This window comes from Cnephaeus nilssonii, assembly GCF_951640355.1.
Source record: "Cnephaeus nilssonii genome assembly, chromosome: 4".
NCBI classification, from domain to species: Eukaryota; Metazoa; Chordata; class Mammalia; order Chiroptera; family Vespertilionidae; genus Cnephaeus; species Cnephaeus nilssonii.
The window spans coordinates 11,088,221-11,103,983 of NC_137075.1; the positions used below are offsets into that span (position 1 = coordinate 11,088,221).

The following is a 15,763-nucleotide window of genomic DNA, read 5'->3' on the forward strand; positions in this document are numbered from 1 at the left end:
CTTGGCAGAAAAAAAGTTCCCCATTCTTGATCTAGAGGGTAGAGGCCAGAGATGCTAGTAAACATTCTGCATTGCACAGGATAGCCTCCCACAGCAAATAATGATCTGTCCCAAAATGCTAGTGGTGCTGAGGTTGAGATACCCTGTCATAAAAGGGATGATTATACACAAATATGAATACACAATATAAAAAGGTGTTCCCAGATGAATGCTTTTTTCCAGCAACTAGAATTCTAACAATCCAGTTTACAGTGTCATTATGCAAAGTGTATGAAGAGTATTCTGCTCTTGACATGTAGTGAGACATTTAAAACAAAATATGTAGTTTGAGATTAAGCTTGTAAATCAGAGTTATTGCTCATTTTCACTTTTCCACTGTTAGGAAATTCACGAAGAAACTAGGAATAAATTAAATATTTATGGCTACCTAGAACTTGTAACTGAGAAGAAATAGAATGTAATAAATTCTTAGCTGAAGTAATCTATCTCCTTTATCTTTCATTTATATTCCTGATTTAATATTAAAGCTTTGAATATAAAATTATTTCTTTTGATAGTTTTCTGAGTAATTGCTAAGTTATTCATGTGTCTTTATATATATTAAAAAATTTTTTTTATTGATTTTTAGAGAGAGGAAGGGAGAGGGTAAGAGAGATAGAAACATTAATGATGAGGGAGAATCATTGATCCGCTGCCTTCTGCATGCCCCCTACTGGGAATTGAGTCTGCAATCGGGCATGTGCCCTTGACCAGAATCGAACCTGGGACCGTTCAGTCTGAAGGCTGATGCTCTATCCACTGAGCCAAACCAGCTAGAGCAAGGCTTTCTATATTTTAAAAATTGCCTAAAATAATAGAATTTTAGAACCAAAGGAGACCCAGGTTGTTTGATCCAATTTTCTCGTTTACAACCAATAAAAAAAAAATTCCATCTTTAAAGAGGTGAAGTGATCTGATCCTGTGTCATATAATTTGTTAGTGCCACATCTTGGACTAGAACCCACAACTTCTGATTTCTAGTTGCATATTGATTCAGGGTGAGGCAAAGTTATTAATCACAGTGTATTCTCTTTGAATCTTTAAAAAATATATATATTTTATTGATTTTTTACAGAGAGAAAGGGAGAGAGATAGAGAGTTAGAAACATCGATGAGAGAGAAACATCTATCACCTGCCTCCTGCACACCCCCTACTGGGGATGTGCCCTCAACCAAGGTACATGCCCTTGACTGGAATCGAACCTGGGACCCCCAGTCCACAGGCCGATGCTCCATCCACTGAGCCAAACTGGCCAGGGCTCTCTTTGAATCTTTAATTTCTTTCAAACTAGGGCTATTGAAACTGTTAAATTGTTACTTCCTTGAAAAGAAACTTCCTGTATAGGTTTTTAAATGAATCTTAGTATGTATCTTTATAAATCTCGTGTTTAATTTAATTTTAATTTATAAATGATTTGGTAGTTTAAACATGAATACTTTAAATTTTTCACAGGCAACAACACCTCCAAATCAAGGACGTCCAGATTCTCCCGTCTATGCTAATCTACAAGAGCTGAAAATATCCCAGTCTACTCTCCCCCCGCTTCCTGGGAGCCCAGCAATTCAGATTAATGGAGAATGGGAAACTCATAAAGATACTTCAGGGCGCAGTTATTACTATAACAGAGGAACACAGGAAAGAACTTGGAAACCCCCTCGATGGACTCGGGATTCAAGCATTAGCAAAGATTTACAAAATCCAGGAGATCAAGAGGTATGAGTAATCACGGAGTTGACCAGTGAGTTACAAAACTTTTTTTTTTTTTTTAATCATTCAGAGACAAAAGGAGTGAATAGGTTTGTGTCTTGGTATTGAAATGGTAGTATACTTGAAATCTCTAAAATACCAAATCTTCTTTGCAAGTTTTATTTTGTTAATGCTAGTTACTGCCTAATCTCTAACTAGTAGACAGTAGCTAACCTTGTAGTGTGCTTATTAGTTGCAGAATTAACTGGATTAAAGTTGCCTAGTGCTAATGGTTTCCCTCATGTGCTCATGTGCTAGATGGTAGATAGTTCAATCACTGTTATTGCCCATGCAGTGACTTTTTTTTTTTTTTTAGAAAAGGAAGGAAAAAATATTATATGATGTGGCTTAGTCAAATACACAAAAACAAATATTTAACTGATTAAAATGGATACTTTATTGGTTTGGTATCTATCAGGATACTTCTCAGTTTCTGACAGTTAGAGGTACAAGATCACTTTTTATAATCTAATGTGTCTGCTACAAATGAGCCATCCAGTAAGTCTGACAATTTATTTCAAAATCATTATTTTCTCTAACAGGTGTGTTTATACTATCTTCCCCCTGCACCCTTGATTTCACCTTTCCCCACACTTCTTGAAGGGTGGTGCAGTGAATTGGCCAGCTGTATTTTGAGAAATACTTACCTCAGAGATTTGTAGAGATTCCTTGGGGCTGTCTAGATATGCAGGAAAAGCTTCAGTTGGATTGATAAAAGGGTGTTAAATCCTGCTGTTCAGTAAACTGGGCCCTGCACTTGCGTAGGGCACCCTGCCCTTATAAAAAGCAGCTGGCTTGTACAATAAAAACAGAACTTCAGGAGCTGGAAAAATCAGGTAACACTTCTTGTATTTAACAGAATCTAGAAGCTTTTTGTAGTTAATAACCCCTCTTCTTGTCCTGCTTTTTAGTTGGTTATTAATAGCTCTGGTTTGGTGGTAAATTGTACTTTTAGTGTTCAAGAATGAGATTGAGAATAGTGAGAGAAATTGTTTCTGGTTATTGTAATAAAAAATGTTAGGAAAACTATTTGAATTGTAGACCTAGAAAGATTTGAAAATAAATTACCCTGTGTATGAACAATAAAGTAAAATCTTGTAATTTGGGAGAATTGGGGAAAGGGCTAAATTATAGAATAATTTAAAGGAATTTTAAAGTACACACAGGAACTTTTAACAACATGTTTTTTAACTTTAAATTTCATGAAATAAAAGAGTGTTTTGTATATCAGAGTCTCAGCTTACAAATTGTATAAAAATAGGTATTTTCAAAGTGGCTGGGTCACATCTTCTAGTTCTTGGGAAGGGTTGTGCATGGGAGGCAAAGTTGAGTGTTAAAATGTCTATATTCTGCTCTCATATTTAATTGCTAGTTTGTCTGAATATAGAATTCTGGTTGGAAATTATTTTTTTTCCCCTCACATTTGCAAGGCATTTTGAACTTTATGGCAGGTGAAGTCATCTGCTTATTGGGGAGTCCCTAATGTTAGAACCATTAGGTCTTTCCTTTTAGACTAATCAGAGTTTCCACAGAAGTCTTAAAATCTCTATCTAGAAAGTCAGGGCTGCCAGGATCTTGGTAGTCAGCATTCAGTTTGCAATATAATCCCTTAGTCTTCCCTCTTTCTGTTGGTACCTATGTCCTAATTATGTTGTCTTCCAACTAAGAATTGTACTGTTTCTCTCTCTTGAGAGGGAATAAATACGTATACTTCTGCTGAGATAAGGAAGGAAGAGGTGCACTCCCAGTTAGTACCCCTGCTTTCAGCCCCAGTTCCAGGAATACCATCAGATCCTGAGCCATTTGAAGATTCTTCTCTAAATTTATTGGATTTCATCTTCCCTTCCCAACTTCACTCCCTACTCCCACCAGTTTAGATTCTGCTTTCTTGTTCATCTGTGTCTCAATTTTCAGAGTTTTGTGACTGTTGGCTCTTCACCATTTTCCCTCTTCTTGTGGGTTTAGGACTTTTAAAGGTATCTTACCATTTTTATTTTAGTGGGGTTTGATACGGAGCAAATGTTCCATCTTAACTTAGAGACATTATTTTAGTTGTCACTCTAGAACAAAAGTTCTCAACTAGGGATAGTTCTGCTCAGGGAGGGGTGAGGGTTGAGGGGTGAGGGGTTAGATTTAGACAGTGTGGAGTCAGTTGTGTTTGTTACTGGTGGGAGACTGCTACTGGCCTCTAGTGGTTGGAGACCAGAGATGCTGATGAACAGCTTATGATACGCAAGAAAACTCTCACAAAGAGTTATCTATCTGGTCTTAAATGTCAGTGGTGCTGCTTTTGCTTCTTGCTCCTTAAAGCCGTACAAGGACTATACATGTTGTTGTGCTATTGTCTTCTTATATTTTATTTTATTGTTGTCTTTATTCTTGTTGTACATGATGACTCTTAAAATTAATCCTCATATTTACTACCACTTTTATCACATTTTTTAATGCAAATTAGATTATCTGGATAACTTTCCTACCATCTTAAGTACATACTTTTAAATGTCCTTAGTGAGGATCTGTTCGTGATAGAATTTTAGTTTTTATTTATCTGGAAATTTACTCATTTCGTCCTTATATTTGAAGAATGTTTTTACCTGGTATATAGATCTAAGTTGAATGTTTACTTATTTGTTTTTTTTCTAATTTATTAAAGATTTTATTCTCATGTTTCTTGCTTCCATGGTTGATAATAAAAATTCACCTGTCAGTCTGATTGTCATTTCTTGCTGGTAACTTTTAAGATCTTCTATTTATAATTTCACTATGATGTGATAAGGTGAAGGTTATCTTTTCTATTTCCTGCCACAGCTTTGTTGGAATCCCTGAATTTTAGGAGTCCTATCTTTGATCAGTTCAGGAAAATTCATAGCCATTAACTGTAAATAGCTAGTGTCTCATTTTCTCTTCTCATTCTGGAAATTTGATTAGATGCATGTTTAGTCTGTTCACTCTGTTTGTCATGTCTCTTGATTTCCCTTATATTTAAAAATGTTATCTCTATGTCTCTCTGCTTCATTCTCAATAATTTTCCAGATGTAGTTTCTGTTCACTATTTTCCTCTTCATTTACATTTTTATTTGGTGTTTGAATTTTTAAAAAAAGTGTTTTTGCTACATGTACCATTAAATAATGTGGATTTTGTAATCAAAGGAAACACGATAATTTCAAGAGAAACATCAAAAGTGCTTTATTCAAAGTAATATCCATCGATAGCTACACATTTCCCCCATCTTTCAGGTAATTTGTGGATACCGTCCTAATAGAACCTTTCTTATTTTGAGGCAAACCATTCAGAGACCCAGTTTTCCACTTAAGTGCTGCTCAGAAAGTGCATGTGCCATTGATCGGAACAAGTGGTAATCTGAAGGAGCAAGGTCTGGTGAATAAGGCGGGTGGGTTAATACTTCCCAGGCAAGATCTTTTAACGTGTCTAACTGGTTTTGAAGTGTGTGATGGTGTGTCATCATGAAGCAAAATTACTTTGCCGTGTCTTCTGGCCCATTCTGGTCGTTTCAAGAACAAAGTGTGGTTCAAATTGATTATTTGTTGTCGGTAGTGATCAGTATTAACGGTTTCACCTGGTTTTAGAAGCTCATAATACACCACACCTTCCTGATCCCACCAAACACAGAGCATTGTCTTCTTTCTGAAGGGTTTGGCCTTGCAGTCGATGTTGATGGTTGACCTGGATCAACCCATGATTTTGTGCATTTGGGATTCTCAAAATAAAGCCACTTTTCATCGCCAGTCACAATTCGATGCAAAAAGACTTTCTTTTGTGCCGTTGAAGCAACATTTTACTGATGACTTTTTGGTTTTCCATTTGTCTTTCATTCAGTTGATGTAGCACCCATTTTCCTTCCTTTAAAATCTTTCCCATTGCTTGTAAACAATTAGACATTGTTTGCTTAGCAGTGTTTAATCTTTTTGCAAGTTGCTTTTGAGTTTGACATGCATCTTCACCCAATAATGCTTGTAATTGTTGGTCTTCAAACTTTTGCGGTTGACCTGGATGTTCTTTGTCTTTTACATCGAAATCATCACTTTTAAAGCGTTTAAACCAGCGTTCACAAGTATCTTGAGAAAGGAGCATATTCACCATATGATAACTTTCATCAGCACTTTTCTTCAAAATAAAGTAATGAATTAAAACTTCCCGCAAATGCTCTTTTTTTGGCACAAAATTCAAGATTTTTAAGTGTAAAAATATCTATGATGTTAACACCTTCAGCAAATTTGAGATAGGAAGTTTTGAAGCTTGTCAACACAACAAAATAGCATACATATCAAATCGAATATGTATCAACATATGTGTAACTCCATCTATTGAAAAAAATCCGCATTATTAACTGGTACCCTTAGTATTTGTTTGGTGAAGCTTCCCCTCTTGTTAATTTGAAAAGTTTGAAACCTACAATAAACTAGAAAGAACAATACAGTGAAAATTCATATACCAGAGTATTAAGTATTTCTCTCTTTACCCTGTCCAGTGCGGCTCGAGAGTGGACACGAGTCCTAAGGGGTGACGGGGGATTGAGAAAATGAAAGAGACAGACGCAGAAACAGTAGGGAAAGCTGGGACGGGGTGGGACAGCTGTCCTCTGATGGAGAGACAGTGACCCAGAGCCAGTGCAGCGCGTTCATTATATACAGTATAATTCCAGGAAGTTTTACTAGAGTTTAAAACAAAGGAAATTATGTGAAATCATGATTAAAGATCAAGCTGTAATTTTTCATTCTTTGTGGCTTCTTTGTAATCGTTACTTCTGGCTAAGCCCAGATAATTTCGTCCATTCCTTGCGCCTGGCTGAACTTAGATAATAAAACCCACCCCCTGGCACCTGAGCTAAGGGTCAGGCTGACGAGGTACCTGCCTCTGGCACGGTATGTCTCCAGGACGTGGTTCTGCGAATGCCACTGGATTCAGCTGACAATAATTAAAGAAATGCTCATTTGCCTTCCCAGGTGCTCTCTACACCAGAGATTTCATGTAAAGTTACCAATTGTTAATATTTTGCCACATTTGCTTTATTTCTCTCTTCCTCCCTCCAACCTCCAGTAACTTTTTTCTGGACCATTTGGAGCAGACAACATAATTATTCTCTTAACTATATGGACATTTTCCAGCAAAACCATTTTTTTGGGGGGTGAAAAATAGATTTATCATAGAAAAAAGTTAATGCTGATATATTATTTAGTATACAGTTAATATTCCATGTTCACTTGTCAAATAATATTTTATGTAGTTTTTTTTTTCTACAATGAAGGGTCTATTATTTATTTGTTATTATCCAGTGAAGGGCCTATTGTTTGTTATTATCTTTTTTTAGTCTCATAATTTATTTTTGATAATTCCAGTAAATAGTATATATGCACCATATGTTCTTTATCCAGTCCTCCATTGAAGGACACTGTAGTTGTCTCAACATCTTGGCCACCATGAACAATGCTGGGATGAATTCAGGGGTGCAAATAAATGTTTTCAAATTTTTTGGTAGATACTTAAAAGGATTGCTGGGTTATATGGTAAGTCCATTCTTAATTTTTTTAGGAATTGCCAAACTGTTTTTCATAGTGGCTGTACCAGTTTACATTCTCACCAGCAGTGAATGAGGGTTCCTTTTTCTTCACAACCTCTCCAACACTTGTTATTAATGCCAAAATTTCTGTTTGGGTCCAAGTTCGTTGTCCCGCAAAATTGAAGAATGAATTCACAGACAAAGAGATGAGCAAAAGTAAAGTTTTTATTTAGTTTTTTAAAAATTTAATTTAATTACAGAGGAAGGGAGAAGGGGAGGGAGAAATCTGCCTCTCACTCTCCTTTCCTCTGTAATTAAATTCAAAAAATGAGAGAGAATCATTGATTGGTTGCTTTCTGCACACCTCACACTGGGGATCAAGCCTGCAACCAGGGCATGTGCCCTGACTAGGAATTGAACCATGACCTCCTGGTTCATAGGTCAACGCTCAACCATGACCAATGTGGGCAGGGCTGAAAGTAAAGTTTTGTTACAGAAAAACTCCTTGCTGTAGGAGGGAGGGGACCCAAGCAGGTTGCCACCGAAGTTTCTTTGTCTAGAGGTTAATATGTGCCTTGCTAACTTCCCATTGGTAAATTCTAAGAATTCTGCCTTAGCAATATCCATACATTTTAAACTTCAGGGTTCTTGCTCATTTTCCCTACCCCTGTTTCAGCTCTGGACCAGGCTCCTTGATTCTTGTGATTTCAAATGGGAAAAGGTATGGTTGATGAACTGTTTTCTGCTCCCAAAGGCGGGTTCAGTCACTCCTCCCCTTTACATTCCTCTCCCCCATATCCCATCCCTAATTGCTACTCATTTCTAACTCCTCATTATTACCTGTCTTGTTGTTAATAGCCATTCTAACAGGTATGAGGTGGTGAATTGTACTTTTGATTTGCATTTCCTTAATAGCTAGTAAAATTGAACATCTTTTCATATGTTGGCCATTCATATGTCTTTTTGGGGAGACGTATCTGTTCACATCCTCTGCCCATTTTTTAAATTGGATTGTTTGTTTGGTGTTGAATTGTATGAGTTGAGTTCTTTATATAGTTTGGATATTAACCCCTTGTTGGAGCTGTTGTTTGCAAATATCATCTCCCATTTGGTTGGTTGCCTATTTGTTATGTTGTCAGTTTCTTTTGCTGTATTTTATAGTCTTATTCATTTCTTTTTACCTTTACTTCCCTTGCCTTTGGGGTCAGATTCATAAAATGTTTTCTATGACCACGGTCCATAGAAAACATAGCACTTAGGTTTTCTTTTATGTAATTTATTGTTTCAGATCTATGTCTTTGATTCATTTTGAATTAAATTATGTACAAGGGTCAAACTGTAATCTAGTTTCATTTTTTTGCATGTGGCTTGCTAATTTTCCCAGAATCATTTATTGAAGAGGCTTCCCCTCCACCCCCCTTTCCATTGTGTATTTTTGGCTCTTTGTCAAAAATTATTTGCCTGTGTACCTGTGGTTTTATTGCTGGGCTCTTAATTCTGTTCCATTGCTCTGTGTGGTCTTTTTTTCACCAGTACCATGCTGTTTTGATTATCGTAGCTCTGTATTACAGTTTTGAAGTCAGGTAGTATGATACCTCTGGCTTTGTTCTTTTTTCTCAGTTTTGCTATTCAGGTTCTTTTGTGGTGCCATACAAACCTAATAATTTTAAAATTCTATTTCTTTAAAAAAATGACATTAAGATTTTGATGGGGATTAAACCTGTATATTGCTTTGGGTAATATGGCCCTTTTAACTGGATGTTGATTCTTCCAGTCCCTGAACATGGGGTATCTTTCTATTTCATTGTGTCTTTTTCTATCTCTCCTTTTAAAAAAATGTATATATATTTTTATTGTTGATAGTATTACATTTATTTTTTTTAATAATGCTTTGTAGTTTTCAGTATATAGGTCCTTCACATCCTTCTTTAAGTCTATTCCTAGGTATTGTCCCCTGTCCCTCCCATTTCTTTTTCTGAAGTTTCATTATTAGTATATAGGAAAGCAGTGGATTTTTGCGCTTTGATTTTGTATCCTGCAACTTTACTGTATTTATTGTTTCTAATAGTTTTTGGTGGAGTCTTTAGGGTTTTCTATATACAGAATTATGTCATCTGCACAAAGTGACACTTAGATGTGTCTCCTGAAGGCAGCATATGGTTAGGTTTTGTTTTTTGATCCACTCTGCTACTCTCTGCCTCTTTATTGGTGAATTTAGTCCATTTACATTTAGTGTAATTATTGATGTATGAGGATTTTCTGTAGCCATTTTATCTTTTGTTTTCTGGTAGCTCTGTACCTCCATTGGTTCTTTTTCTTTGTGTTTCTGTCTGTTTTTGTTTGGTGATATTCCATACTTCTTTACTTTGTTTCCTCTTTTTTTAAGCTATGTGTCTCTGTTTTGGATTTTTTTTGTGTGGTTACTATTAGGTTTATGAAAAAGAAAGTTTCATTATGTAGTAACTCTTTTTCTTTTGAATGCATCTGATGTCCATCCTCCTTTGCAAAGTCAGACCTTCACCCTCTCCCCTTTTATTGTCACTGTTTTTGTTGTCACAAATTATCTATACTTATGCTGTAAGTTTTTTTTAATGAAATATTTTTTTAATTGATTTCAGAGAGGAGAGAGAGAGATAGAAACATCAATGATGAGAGAGAATCATTGATTGGCTGCCTCCTGCACACCCCCTCCTGGGGATTGAGCTGCAACGCAGGCATGTGCCCAACCAGGAATTGTGCCCTGATCGAGAATTCAACCCTGACCTCCTGGTTCGTAGGTCGACTGTCAACCACCGAGCCACACCAGCCAGGCTATGCTGTAAGTTTGTTGGTGAACTTACTCATAGTGACCTTTTGTTCTTTGTTTCCGGTAGAATAACCCCCTTGAGTATTTACTGCAATGGAGGTCTTCTGATGAATTCCCTCTGTTTCTGTATGTCTAGAAAAGTCTTTATTTCTCCTTCATATTTAAAGGATAACTTTACTGCATATATTATTCTTGGCTGATAATTTCTTTCAGTAGTTTGAATATTTGGTTCCACTTCTCTTCTGGCTTGTAGAGTTTCTGCTGAGAAGTCTGATGATAATGTAATGGGCTTTCCTTTATAGGTTACTTACTCCTCCCCCTAACCCCTCAGCTGCCTTGAAAATTCTTTCTCTGTTAAAAAAATTAATTTTTGACAGTTTTAATACAATGTGCCTTGGAGAAGGCCTCTTTGGATCGAAATAACTATGTGTTATTGCTTCTTGGATTCAAGGATCTGGCTCTTTCAATAGGTTTGGGAAGTTCTTATCAACTATTTGTTTGAATAGGCTCTCTGTTTCTTTCTTCCTCTTTTTCTGGTATGCCTATTATTCTTATACTAGAGGCCCAATGCAGGAAAATAGTGCAAGAGTAGGCCTTCCTTCCCCTGGCTGCTGGCACTGGCTTCCCTCTGGCACCTGGGACCCAGGCTTCCCTTGCAGTCCCGGCTTCATCCAGAAGGTCTTCCAGAAGGACGTCAGTCTAATGAGCATATTACGCTTTTATTATTATAGACTAGAGGCTCAGTGCAGGAAAATTCGTGCACTCTGGGGTGGGGGGTCCCTCAGCCTGGCCTGTGTCCTCTCAGTCCGGGAGCCCTCAGGGGATGTCCTATTGACAGCTTAGGCCCGCTCAGGGAGTGGGCCTAAGCTGCAGTCTGGCCTCCCTCTGACCAGGCGGGCTGATCAGGGGACGGTGCTGCCCCCATCACCCTGCGACCGGGCGGCTGATCAGGGGATGGCACCGGCCGGTGCGGCTTGGCCACCCTCCCCCCCATTGCCCCTCTGCCGCCACTGGTCGCTGCCACCCCCCACCCCCATCGCTGTCCCCTCCTGCTCACTGGCATGCGCCTTGGTTGGCCTGGTGCCACCTGCTTGCCGGCCCCTCCCCCCACTGACTGGTCATTCAGCTGTTTTGTCGATTTGGATATTATGCTTTTATTATATAGGATTGCTTTTTCTGATGGAGTCAGATAGTTTTCGTAGAGTTCTTACATATCTTTTTTATGCTTAAATCTGTTTCTTCTTCCCTCTGTATCATTTCTAGATTTCTGTCTTTGATACCACTAAGCCTTTCCTCTATCTGCTTTGCTTTATTTCATATGCTTGCTAGTTCATTCTTGATCTCTTACTGAGTTCTTCATCTCCAGAATTTGTTTGGTTGGTTCTTTTTTAAAATTTCAGTCTTTTCAGTATGGTATTAATTTTCTTTGCTTGTTTTCTGAGTGCATTAAATTGCCTGTCTGTATTTTCTTACATCTTGTATTTTCATAACTGCAATCTTGAATTTGCTGTAATTTATATCACACATTTTTATGTCTTTAAGTTTGTTTTCTGGAGATTTTTCATTCTCTTTCTGAACTGCCTTGCTACCTTGTTTATTCGTGGTATTTGATAGATTTTTTCTGTCTAGGCATCTATGTATATGAGTGGCATTTCTCTAGCAGATTAATGCGAAGGGGTCTTTCTCTTATTTTCCAATAGGTGGTGCTAAATCACAAGTTTTTTGTTCTTTTTTTTTCAGTCCTCACCTGAGGATATTTTTCCATTGATTTTTTTTTTTTTAGAGCACGTAGAAGAGGGAGGGAGAGACAGAGAGAAATATTGATGTGAGAGAAGCACATCAATTGGTTGCCTCCTGTATGCACCTCAGTCAGAGCTGGGGAGGAGTCTGCAACCAGTTGTTGTTGTCATATATATATCTGTGAGATCCCGTGTTGTCCTCTGTAGCCAGACACTTTCCTCCAGGTAGCTGTGATGTGTGGTGGTGGGGTGGGCTGGGGAGCTGGCCAGCTTCTTTGTTGTTTTGCCCTCTTAATAATGGTGACCTTAATTTCCATGGGTCACCCCTGTGCCCTGACCCCCAAATTGATTACAGAGTGCACCCTTTGTTAAGGGAAAAAAGTGATTCTGTAGTACCAGTTCTCATGTTTGCAGATATTGTGCCCCACAACCCAACACCAAAGGTGAAGGGAGGCTGGCTCTGGGAGGCTATGGACTTTGTAGCTTTGTTTCTCTACCTGTAATGGCCACCGCCTAACAACTGTGACGGAGCCCAGTGCTGTATCCTTGTCCAGGTCTCTGCTCAGCTGAAGCTCATACTATTTGCTTCTGCAGGAATGCCCACCAAATCTTTCTGCTCTTCCTGGCTGAAGGGATTGTGAACCAGAACCAGATTCCTCCCTTCTCCAGGCTGAGCCCGGCCCTGAGCTCTCTGATGCAGGGCTGTGTCGGTGGCTCATCTCAGCTTTCCTGCCTTCTTGCCTCCCTCTTTTGCTCTCACTTGCCCACCTTTAGATGTCTTAATGAATGTATCTCTCAGGCATGCTTGTGCATTGAGCAGGGACTCCTTTGTTGAGTTATAATTGTTGAAACTTTAAGGGAGAGACCAAGGGAATCTGTCCTTTGACGTCCTAAATTAAGTTTGGGTGGAATAGTCACTGGAGGGGGGTGATGGGGCTCAGGTACTGGTGATATTCTGCTTTTCTATCAAAGTCCTTGTTTGCTGACGAGTGAAAGCTTCTGTTTTCAATTTTATGATGGTGAACTTTTCTAGATTTGTATTAATGTTATAGAATAACTATTATTAATTTCACCTCAACACTTACAGTGTACCATTTAAAAGGGTGAACAATTTGTTTTAAAAATTAATTCTTCAAATATATTCAGGATGTCTTAGTATTTAAAGTCAAATAAAATTGATCTCTTAGATTTTCAACTGCTGCATACTTATATTATTCAAAGAAGAAAATTCCTTATGTTTCTGACTATTTATAGCTTCTTTCATCAGAAGAAAACTGCCACAACATTTGTTACAGCCAGTCAGATAGTCAGTGTGGTTCTCCTCCAAGGGGTTGGTCAGAAGAGTTGGATGAACGTGGGCATACCTTATATACCAGTGACTATACTAATGAAAAGGTACATTCTTTTTTGTCATCTAGTTTTCTTGGTTGAATCCTCTCATAAAATCATTGTATACTGAAAGTTTAGTAGTACTTAAAAAACTCATGCAAATATTCTTCATTGTAATTCTGTAGTTATGTAAGTTGACAACATGAAAACTCAATATAACTACTGACTCAGCTTTTAAACTGCTTACAATTACATTGATTATTTTTATGGTGTCAAAACCCACTTAGAACAGACCTTTTTAAGAGTAGGCCTGTTAAGTGTCATTCTGTTTAGATTTCTTCAATAAAAATACTTCTTTATATAGTTGTCCCTTGGTATCCTTGCGGGATTGGTCCAGAACCCTCCTCTTCCCCACAGATACCATAATCTGAGGATGCTCAAATCCTCATGTTATATAAAATGGCATAGTATTTGCCAATAACCTATATTTGTACATGGGCTAAAGCAGGACCTGCCTACACATCACTTCATTCATGTGGATTCAGTGTAGTGCTTGGCACATTGGCAAATCCAAATTTTGCTCCTTGGAACTTTCTGGGAATTGGGGGTGGGCCTTTATTTTCAATCTGCAGTTGGTTAAATCTGTAGATGGGAAACCTGCGGATTCAAAGGGCTATTTTTCATGGAGAAAAGATTTTGGGAATAGTTTTCTTAGCATGTTATTATGATATACTACCTCACTTCCTACACTCACTTTTCTTTTATAACCAAGTTATGTAAAACAAAACCCATGAATCTAGTATCTTATGAATAATTAACTTGTTTGGGGGAATGCATATTGAAATTTTATGTGTATATTACATCTCTTATCATCAGAGAAGGTAACTGTTTAGTTGGGCTGGTTTAGAGAACATGCCCTTGGGAATGAATGAAGTCAGGCTTTTATCCCTCATTTCTGCTTTAATTATTTGACACTAGAACATAAGGAAATAGTAGTAATTATATATATCACCGTCAAGATAATACATTTGTATTAGCAATACGTAGTCTTTTCCCCCTCAGTCTCTGTGTTATATCGTATGAAATATTTTTCTATTATTATTTAGTCATAGTAAGTAAGATTTGTTGCCCTCATGAAGTTTGGCTTAAAATTTTTAGTAGTGTTATACTTAAAGATTGAAGAAAAAAATCTCTTTTTATTAATTTCTCAATCCTGTTTTTTAGGGTGGTGTGGACCTGTGTTCAGTGTGTGTGTGTGTATATATATATGTGTGTGTGTGTGTGTGTGTGTGTGTGTGTGTGTATTTATATCTTTATGTTATATATTTCTTATGTTATTTAGTGGTACTTGAACCCCTAGCTTTACTTTGGAGGAAAGAGAGAGAAAATAAACTTAATTCAATATTGAGTTTATTTAATCTTACCAAACTTAAAATGTAACTATTAGCATAAGATTGTTAAAAATTTTTTTGAAGTTTTCTAAAGCAGTTAGAATACAATTCATAGGAATAATAACTAATATCTCTGGTTGTATAAGCTTAAACTTACTTTTATTTAAATTAAAAAATAACACCTGTTCTGTTTTTATAGTGGCTCAAGCATGTTGATGATCAAGGTAGACAATATTACTACAGTGCCGATGGATCTAGGTCGGAATGGGAATTGCCAAAGGTAATAAACCTTAATACTGACTTCCTATTTGAAAATAGTAGATGAAATAATATGAAAATTGTTTATTATTCTGGATTGTTTTCTATATTTTAGTTGTAATTCCAGTTTGGTCCTGGGATAGTGTCAGTGTAGCTTCCAGTTTTTATTTTAGAAAAAAACATTATTTTAGAAAAAACTCGATCCTACAGTGACCATTTGAATTCTCCAAAGCACCATCCAAAAAATGAAACTAGACTACCTTCTTATACTACACACAAGAATAAGCTCACAATGGATTAAATACTTAAATGTTAGTCGCAAAACTGTAAATATTCTAGAAAATATCGGCACTAAAATTTCTGACATCTCATGTACCCATAATTTTTCTGATATATATTATTTGGCAAAGGAAATAAAAGAGAAAATAAACAAATGGGACTACATTAAACTAAAGAGTTTTTGCATAGCAAAGGAAAACATCAGCCAAATGAAAAGACAACCCACTGAATGGGAGAATGTATTCACCAATGATACATCTGATAAAGGGTTAATCTCTAAAATATATAAATAACTGGTAAAACTCAACACCAAAAAAACAAACAATCCAATTTAAAAAATGGGCAAAAGACTTGAATAGACACTTCTCCAAAGAGAAAATACAGATAGATGGCCAATAGACATGTGAAAAGATGTACAACATCACTAATCATCAGAGAAATGCTAATTAAAACCACAAGGAGATATCACCTCACACCTGTCTGAATGGCTGTTATCAATTAATCAGTAAATAACAGGTCTTGGCGAGGATGTGGAGAAAAGGGACCCCTCATGTACTGCTGGTGGGCATGCAGATTGGTGCAGCTACTGTGGATAGCAGTATGGAGTTACCTCTAAAAGTTAAAAATGGGGCTGCCTTAGGACTTGGCGTTTTTAC

General features: G+C 37.1%; 1 protein-coding gene across 4 annotated transcripts in view; it reads left to right on the forward strand.

Moving 5' to 3' along the window:
* Positions 1 to 15,763, forward strand: part of ARHGAP12 (Rho GTPase activating protein 12) — a 174,126-nt gene that overhangs the window by 91,337 nt on the left and 67,026 nt on the right. For 2 of the 4 annotated variants that reach the window (XM_079768604.1, XM_079768605.1), the window contains exons 4-6: positions 1,493 to 1,753; positions 13,105 to 13,245; positions 14,770 to 14,850. In XM_079768604.1, coding sequence (XP_079624730.1) covers positions 1,493 to 1,753; positions 13,105 to 13,245; positions 14,770 to 14,850 — 483 coding nt within the window. The remainder of the gene's footprint in view (positions 1 to 1,492; positions 1,754 to 13,104; positions 13,246 to 14,769; positions 14,851 to 15,763) is intronic. The other 2 variants (XM_079768606.1, XM_079768607.1) reach the window with 1 other exon arrangement.